At 34.1% G+C, this 10000-nt stretch overlaps 1 protein-coding gene across 2 annotated transcripts in view; it reads left to right on the top strand.

Annotated features, from left to right (window-relative positions):
- The window catches only part of LOC137642600 (uncharacterized), a 91961-nt gene extending 81967 nt beyond the window's left edge, over positions 1-9994 (top strand). For both annotated transcript variants that reach the window (XM_068375301.1, XM_068375302.1), the window contains one exon: positions 6569-9994. In XM_068375301.1, coding sequence (XP_068231402.1) covers positions 6587-8746 — 2160 coding nt within the window. In that variant the 5' untranslated portion in view covers positions 6569-6586 and the 3' untranslated portion in view covers positions 8747-9994. The remainder of the gene's footprint in view (positions 1-6568) is intronic.
- The last annotated feature ends 6 nt before the right edge of the window (positions 9995-10000 follow it).

Raw genomic sequence — 10000 nt, 5'->3', positions numbered from 1 at the left:
ACATTTCATAAGTTCCCGTTCAGCAAATAATCTTGTCATTAGAGGTACTCTTTTCCAGCACAAGGACGTTCACAAATAACCATGGTCTTCACCATGAGGCAATTACAAAAAACAAATAGATTAAATTTACATTAATATAGAGAGAAGGAAGACTGAGAAATTTTAGAAGTTATAGAGGTGCATATACTGGTAGTGATCAACAGCTCCTTATTGCGACATTTAAATTAAAACTAAAAGCATCTAACATAAAGGTAGTTTGAATATCTAGGTGTGATACAACTAAATTTCTAGAATATGACCATAGAGTAACATTTACAACTAGAGGAGCACTCAGTAGAGTGCAGACCTCCACCACTGCATCTTATTTCTCGTTTGTGTGGATTTTTATACACCCATACAAGGAACTAAGTTTGAAGTCTCTCTGACAAGGATGTCCAAACTTATGGGTGATCACGTGATATGGACGTTTTGCTCGTCTGTGACCTTGACCTTAGACCTTCCAAAGTTTAATCATTTCAAGCTCTTTGCATAGAAATTTTAAATCCTTGCAAGTTGCATTACTTTACGATTAAAATTGTGGCAGTGTAATTCATGAGCAGAATTTGACTTTTTGCTTGACCTTGACCTTGGATTTGACCTTGACCTTGACCTTGACCTTTGACCTTTGACCTTAACATGTATTAACTGGCGTGGATTTCCATGCGATCAGATATGAACTAAGTTTGAAGGCTCTGTGATAAGGATGTCCAAACTTATGGCTGATTACCTGACTTTGACATTTTGCTTGACTGTGATCTTGACTTTTGACCTTGACCTTCCACAATTTGATAATTCCCAGTCTTTTACATAACAGTTAATCACTGCAAGTTTCATTACACTACAATAAGAATTGTGACCAGGATACTGTTCACATATAAACAAACACACACAAATAAACTCACAAACACACAGAGGTGCTAAAACATAATCTCCTTCCAAGTTTGTTGGCGAAGGTTATCGAATGTAGGAATCGATTCGCATTCTTAGAGACTTTAAGAGAAGAAGAACAGACAATTAATGAAGAATGATGCGATATTAAGGACAAATATCAGTCAGTTGGTAGTGAAGTTTTGGGACACACAGTTACAAAGAGAAAGATATGGATACCAAATGATACTTGGGATGCTATAAAAAAGGAGACAAAGACAGGAATAGATTGTTTATAGTTTTCAAGGAAGTAATGAAAATTACAAGGTAGAGCATTCTAAATATTCCATTATTGATAGGGAGGTCAAAAGAAAAGCAAGGAATAACTGCAGTGAATATTTAGACAGGGAAGAAAATGGGTCTTACAAGGCATGAATTGAGGGAGTGGCTATGGTGTAAGAATCACTCATAGAATTACTAATGAAATCTCTATTAGGGCAAAGAAGAATAAGTATATACCCATCAGAAAGAGAGATGGATCTGTTATAACAACAGAAGATGCAGAAAGAGAATGTTAGATGGAACACTTTAGTGAGGTCATGAATAGGAGATAAGAAGGTAAAATTTGATTGATATACCTGAAGCTGATGAAGACTTTGATATGCCCATGAATGAATTCTGTGTTTGAAGTCAAAGCTATCATTAAAAAATAAAGAGATGGAAAGCCCCTGGATATGATGGAATAACTGCTGAGATGATACTGGCTGAAAATGAAGTAACACCCAGAATACTTACAAGATTAGTTTGTAGAATGTGGGGTGAAGAGGCAAAACCTGATGAATAGGAGTTAGGAGTGTTGGTGGAAATGGCAAAAAAGGAGACCTGACTGGTTGCAATAATTACAGAAGCATCACACTTATGTCAGTTGTCATGAAAATATATAGCATGCTTATTCTTGAGAGACTACAACAGAAAGATTGATGAAAAGCTGAGAGAAGAACAAGCAGGATTTAGAAAATTTAGAAGTTGTACTGATCAAATTTTCATTTTGATGGCATTTTTGGAGTATGATATAACCTTTGATAGTGGGCACCGGCCAATTTTGTGAAGAGTCCTGCGTTATTATAGAATTCCTCTTAGATATGTGAATTTGAAGTTTGTTTATGAACATAGCAAGTCCAAGGTTATTGTTAGCTTAGTCCTATCAAAAGAATTTCCAGTGATCAGTGCAGTACTCTGAGGGAATGTATTGTCGCCTATGTTATTTATCATCTTCATGGATTATATAATGTGTAGAACAGTCAGAGATGGTGGAAAAGGGTTAGACTGGGTTGGTAATAAGAAATTAGCAGACCTACAGTATGCTGATGATGCTGTCTGTATTAGCAGAACACCAAAATATTTGCAATGCTTGCTTACCTGAGTGCATGAAATATCACACGAAGTTGGGCTCAAGATAACTAGAAGACAGATGATTAGAACGGAGTAAATAATGAAAGATGAAATATCATTGGACAGAGAAAGGATTAATGTGGTAGAATTCCTTAAGTATTTGGGAACTATGATTTTCAATACAAGGTCTTTAGAATAAGAGTTTAGTAAAAGAGTGAAAAACACAAATCTGACAATTGCTAGGTTAAGTAGAATTTGGAGATAAAATCCCCAGAAATAACATATAAATATTAAACTTTATATCAGTTCAGTGAGATTGGCGTTACTGTTTGGACATGAGTTATGGTATGACAATAATACAATCGCCAACAGATTTAGTAGATGTGAGAACAAACCTCTCAGAAGGATATTGAAAGTTGAATAGCAGAACAGGATTTGGAAAGAAACTACAAAAGAGATTACTCAAGTGCCATATGTGGATGAGATCATGATGAGGGGCAGATGGAGATGGCTTGGACATACTCTTCACACTCCTCAAGAGAGATTAGTTCACCAAACGTTTAGCTAGGCTCCAGAAGCCACCGAAAGAGTTGGGAGCTCCAGGCCTACATGGTTGAGGACTACAAAGCGTAAATTAAGAGATGATGAATGGAGAAGTATTGAATTAAAAGCACAAGATAGAAATGACTGGTGAAATCTATCCGAAGTCTTTCGCGTGAATAGGCATAGGAGATAATAAAAATGATTATATATATATATATATATATATATATATATATATATATATATATATATATAAATATATATATATATATGTATATATATATATATATATATATATATATATATATATATATATATATATATATATATATATATATATATATATATATATATATGCATCGGTGTTTGATCTAGAATTTAAAACAAGGCAATAGTTTCAACTTTAATAGGTAAACTTTACTAAGTTTGATATTAAATCAAGATAAAGGTAATTATTGTGAACCCTATACCATTCAATATAACACGGGATGTTGTCACGTATCTCTACTTTGAGAATAAAAACGTACTGTGGTATGACACTTTACACGTATCCTAAATATATAAATAAGGTTAACATTTATACTCTTATGTTTTGTGTTTAAACCAGTTCTCAAAAGTAACCCTATTTTGATTTTTTTATACGTATTTTATATGTGAAAGAAGTGACAACTCCATGCAAGGAGAATGAATGAAATACCGCCAAAGGCTTTAGTACCAACTAGAGGACCATTCATTAGAGTGCAGACCTCCCCCAGGGTAGTTTATTTCTTGACCTATTGGGCTGATTTTGGACGTTTTGGTCGTCCATGTCCTTGACCTTTGACTTTACAAAATTGAAGCCTTTTCAGCTCTTTGCATAACAATTTCAAATCCTTGCAAGTTTTATTACTTTCCAATTAAAACTGTTGCCGTATGGTTGATGACCAGGATTTGACGTTTTGCTTGACCTTGACCTTGGACTCGACCTTGACCGACGACCTTAATATGTATTATTTGGCGTGGATTTTAATACGCTCAAATATGAATCAAGTTTGGATTCTCTGAGACGACGGTGTCGAAACTTATTTCTGATTACGTGAATGGGACATTTTGCTTGATTTTGACCTTGACCTTTGACCTTGACCTTCCAAAATTAAAATGTTCCTAGATTTTTACATAACGGTTAATCCATGCAAGTTTCATTATTCTACGATTAAAATTGTGGCCAAGAAGCGGTTCACAAACAAACAAACACACACAAACAAACAAACGCACAAACTGACACAGGGGTTAAAATATAACCTCCTTCCAACTTCGTTGGTGAAGATAAAAATGTAGCGAGTTTGATCATTGAAGTAGTATTTAACTGTGTCAACAGGGGTGTTTGTGTCAGAAGAGACTGTGGAGTAAGAACAAAAACAGCAACATAGTCCTTACGGTAGTCAAGAATGGGAAATAATAGAGGGGTACTCAGTAGAGCACAGACCTCCGTCGCATTAATTGTCGTGGATTATCATACACTTAAATATGAACCAAGTCTCAAGTCTCTGTGTCAAGGATGTCCAAAATTATGGCTGATTACATGATATGGACGTGTTGCTCGACCATGACCTTGACCATTGACAATCCAAAATTTAATCGTTTCCAGTTCTTTGTATAACAGTTTAAAATCCCTGCAAGTTTCATAGCCTTACGATTAAAATTGTGGTTGTATGGTTGATGACCGAATTTGACCTTTTGCTTGACTTTGACCTTGGACTCGACCTTGACATTCGACCTTAACATGCATTAATTGGCGCGGATTTTCATACACACAAATATGATCCAAGTTTGAAGTCTCTGTGACAATGGTGTTCAAATTTATGGCTGATTACTTGAAGGAGACCTTTTGGTTGATTTTGACCTTGACCTATGACCTTTACCTTCCAAAATTAAATAATTTATACCTTTTTACATAACAGCTAATTTCTGCAAGCTTCATTACTCAAAGATAAGAATTGTTGTTAGGAAGGTGTTCACAAACGAACAAACAAACACACACAAACACACAAACATGGGGTAAAACATTACCTCCTTCTAACTTCGTTGACGAGGTAACAACTTTCAAAGTACTAAAAACTTTTTTTGTATTTGTAAGTAAACATGGAATTAAAAGTATATACAACTGAAGAAAGGCACTTCAGGATCCCAGTAGTGAATATATTTAAACTTTCTTAAATGTGGACAACAGAAGAGTACAATAATCAAAGGGTAAATTTTGCTATAAAGGGTCTATAATATATACGTAAGGGAAAAATTCTAAAGGAATTTGTCATATGGAAATTTGTTTCTTTGTATTACAGTAAAGATGGCAAAGGTGATTTTAAAAATAATTTAGGTGAAACATTTCTTGGTAGCCTATATTGGGCTTCTTATAAAAAGTTATGTGAGAAGTTTGAAAGTAAGATAAAAACTCTAACATGATATATAAAGTCTTGAAAAAAAAAAACTCATGACAGTTCTAACAAATGAAAGCAAGCAAATGATAGGGTAAAATAGAAATTAAGTTATCTCCAACAATTAACCCCTTTCTGAAAAAAGCATAGAGAGGCAATGAGTAATGTTTAGAAGATGAATAGTTCAAAAATCTGGTGTGCAACAATATTTTGACAGGCCGTGAAAAAGTGGATGGATTTCAGACAATAAGTCATACAACTTATGTTTTTTTATGTATGGAGTAATGTGAGAAGATAGAGAAGAGAAATTTTTATGGTATAAAGAATAGATCATGAATGGAGTGAGGGATGGTTAAAATTTGGAGAAAATATAGTACTGATAAGGACAATGAAAAGAAACTACAGAAACAAGCGTAAAAGTTTTACCATATTTAGAAAATGGTTATGGGGGATAATGGGAATCAATAAGATAGCATAAAGTGAAAGTAGACAAGTTGCAGAATGTGTGAAACAAGGAAGGTAGCAGTGTTTGTGCAAAATGGTTTGAAGAGTTTTGCAGTGTTTATGGAATCGAGAACTGGAATATATGAAAAGTCTTTTTATGAAAGAAAACTGTGGAAATTGAAAGAAAATGAGACGGGGGAGTTTGCAACGCACATGTGGAATACGAATAAAAATAGTAAAGAAAACGTGAGATATTTATTTAAAGTCGTGAAAAAGTTTGCATCGTTTAAATTAGATGGTTCAGGGTGTTTAAGATGATTTGACCATTTTAAAAGAATGACAAACGATAAGTTAGAGTAAAATTTGCATGATTCAGAAGTAATATAGAAGTAAAAGAAAGAAAGGTCCTTACTATGCAGGAGGTTCGAGAGGCGATTATTTGCTCTTCTGTTAAGGGTTTTGTTCAAGGAGGTCAATCCACAATGTAACTGATAAAGTATGACTGTCGCAGTTATCAATATCTTTTTTGTTCTTTTAGAATCACCTATGAAAGAAAACTGCTTATGTCAGAAAAATAAGGGAGAGAGAGAGAGTAAAAGAGGTGTGTTTGTGTGTTTTAAATCATATTCTTATTGCTTTCTTTATTGTTTTGAATCCCTGTTCATATTTTAGATAACTCATATAGTTGAAATATTTCTAGTCATGTACAATAATGCCCAGTATTATAGTAAGAACTCCCACATGACAAAGTCATTATGGAAATAGAATAAAGACAGTTTACTCCTGTTATAACTGTACACTGAACTATAATTAAAAGGGTTCATATGCTGTATGATAAGGTGCCCAGTAACACTTCTTTACTTTTACAGGTAATTCAACTAAAAGAAATGGCAATTAAAACATCTTTAAAAACGTTGGTGATTCTACGACTCCTCGCACTGATCACCACTAACAAAGTGCTGCAGGCAGAAACTGAAAAACAAGAAATAGCTGAATTACCAACTAAAGAAAAGGAAAAACAACAATATCTTAACAACACGTCACACAACCAATTTACAGAAATTCTGTTCTCCAACAACACTCTACCTCACCTTGATAACGAAGAAGCAATTTTGACAAGAGAAACGATTAATTTTCACAGTGAAAATATTGATTTGAGACAACATTCAGAAAATAATGCATCATCTCTTGGATACATAACTGATATGATGAAAGCAAATCAAAGCTCTGATTTCATGAGACCCGAAGATGCTGAAAATTTAAGCATAGAAGACTATGACCAAAATGTAAATAATATTTCTCTTTACTACCACTACTATTACGAATATGAAGATAACGACTTTGGAGAAAATGTGCTACGTCAAATTTCCTTCACAAAAACACTCTATTTCTGCGAATATATATTTTCGGCTATGTACGGCGAGTACACCAGTTTCCAAGACTCTTTCATCAGTTATGATAACAAATCTGTAACTGTAATACATGATGAAAAATTTAAAGATGTCTGTGCTCCATTCTTTGATATCTACAACAAGAACTGTTCAAACATGGGAGCATATACCTTCTGTGCAGATGAAAATGTTCTTTTCCTCAATAAACAAGAATGCAAAAAACCCTCAGATAATGATGTTCACTTCGAGCATCTACTGGCAGCAGCCCTCCTTGCAGATGATGAAACATGTTTCCAATCAGTATGTAATGGAAACATAAGGATCATAGACCATGTTTTAAATGGAATCCTCATTCGCGTGTTTCATACCGAAGAAAATGGTAAGCAGACAATTTGCCATGACATACTTCAAAATTACTATGTAAAGAATGAGAGGGAAGAAGTTTATGGCTTGAAAAATGTACATTGGCCAAGCTGTTACCCTGACCACACTTTTATATTGGCTGAAGATCCCCAAGAACACGAAATGTTAAGAAGCTGGAATTATCTACCTCCAAACTGCCAATCTTATGAGATGACCATTTTAGTAATAATAAGTATTATAATTGTGACTGGTATCATTGGTAATATTACAGTGATAATTACTTTGTTAGGTAAACAGTGTTCCAGCATAGGTCTTGAATTGCATAGGATTTCGCTTGCTTTTTCAGATTTATTCGTATGCCTCTTTGTCATAACTCCTGCTCTGTATACACATCTTATGCTCATGAACGGGAGCAGCGACGAAGTAATGAAGTTCAAGAGTCAAAAGGACATACTGAATCATTTGAAATACAGCCAAGATGAAATTCCTGATAATTCAGGTCATCTCATCTCTGCCTTTGTTTTTAGTTGCTGTGCCATAAATTCCATCCATATAATTTTTGCTTTAAGTTATAAAGGACTTAGAGATAATGTTCGATTAAAATTTCTTTGCGGACTCCCACCTTTGAATACAGAAATCTCCGTGGGAAGTTTCTGGATTGTATCCCTGTTAACTTCTTTTATCATCATGCACGATGATAATGGATTCAGCACTGAATGGAATTCATATGCCAAACTTCCCGAAGGTGTATCTGTTAAAGGCAAAAAAGTTGTACTCCCCATGTTGATGGCAGTCTTGGGAATTGAGTGTTTGATAACCATTATAATATCTGCATTGGCGGTATACTATCACAAAAAACAACAGAAACGAGGGGAAACCACGACTGATGATTTGGAAGAAAACTTAACACTTCCAATGGCTATAATGACTATCCTGTTCACTATTTATTCTGTATCTGGAGGGACAGCCACATACATAAACTTGAAAGACATGAGGTTTTATCAGTCAGAGTTGGTTAGTTCCATGTGTTGGTGGATTTTCTTAAGTTCTACTTCCTGGAATCCCTGGCTTTACTATTTAAGCCGTCGGAAATATCGAAATGGGGCAATACAAAGGTTAAAGGCCATCATAGCAGCAATATGTTGGGGTGGCTCATGGGAGACATTTCCAAATAGCAGCAACCAGTCACGACACGGAGCACAGAGTGTTAACCAGTATAGCTCTCAACAGTATCTTCGAACTATTTCTTCTTCTATAGAAGAGAGAGTTACCAACAATGAAGTATCAGTATAAAAATCCCAAGTTTTATTACAAATTAAAAATAACTCACCTAGATGATAATGGAACTATATTTGAACCGTGTCATTTCCAAAATCATCTCTCTACAGATGCAAATGTGGAATATTTTTTAGTGATTACCATAGATATGTTTGCCAAAAGTGTTTTCTGTTCAGACGTAGACTACGATAGTGAGAATTATTTTAATGAACTACCTTATCAATGATCATTTTTCTTTTTGGAATGACTTTTTTACCTTTTACCTTTATGGACTTGAGTATATCTCTTTGTATGATAGTTACTTTTACTAACTAAAATCTCATGGATGCAGCATATTTACGAAGTGCTCCAATATTAAAATCCAGTAATCCTCTCAGAAATCGCAGGAGTAATTACAGAAAGTAACAAATGCTTAAAGGAAACTGGTTATCTATGACAATATGAAAAAAGGTCCAAAATATTAGTAATATTAGGTAGATTAAAGAAATACAGAGTATTAATGGACAGAGGACGCAACGGTGCAGAATAAACGCATCAAAACCATGTCCTATGTAAGCGCATGTTTGAGCGTTAAGCATGATGTTTCTCTAGTCGGTCAACATTGCATATTGGACGATATGATTATAGTCAGAGAATACTTGCCATTACTAATATGTAAATAATTCCCTTTCCTGAGGATATCTCTTTGATAAGCACTTTTTTATAACCTATTTACTGTATTTATATTTTGAATAACATTGCATTGTTCAAATGAAGACTATTTCAAGTCCTTAAAAAAACACACACAAAATAATAGCTGAATAGACTAAGACTTCTCAAAAAGAAGAAAAAAAAACTATAATCTTACAATTTGGCGCTTCGTTTGGCCGGCCAAACAAACTGAAATAATAATAAGAAAGTATTTGTTATTAATTTGAAAAAAAATAAGTTTACTAACACTATCTTTTCATCTCTGTATAACATTCTGAACCCAAACCAAAAGGTGGTATTTTTACACACAATGAAATAAGAATAACTTCTCCACTATCAAGTACCAATTCATTATTCATTGGAGTCTGCAAAGCGAAAGTGTGAGAGATCAAAGTGTTTTATATTTTGCAACGATATCGATAATAAAGGGTAAGAAGGATGAAGTACCTGCTTTAATGGATGTATATTATTGCTAGAAAATAAATTAAGCAAGTATACAGAAAAATGCTGTCTTTTTTATAGATGAAAAACATATATACGAGATTAACCTGCATGGGAATGGTGGAATAAGTAGTAGAA

This window comes from Palaemon carinicauda, chromosome 6 (genome assembly GCF_036898095.1).
Source record: "Palaemon carinicauda isolate YSFRI2023 chromosome 6, ASM3689809v2, whole genome shotgun sequence".
Lineage (NCBI taxonomy): Eukaryota > Metazoa > Arthropoda > Malacostraca > Decapoda > Palaemonidae > Palaemon > Palaemon carinicauda.
Note: the sequence above shows the minus strand (reverse complement) of the source record. Positions and strands in the feature narration are given on the sequence as shown.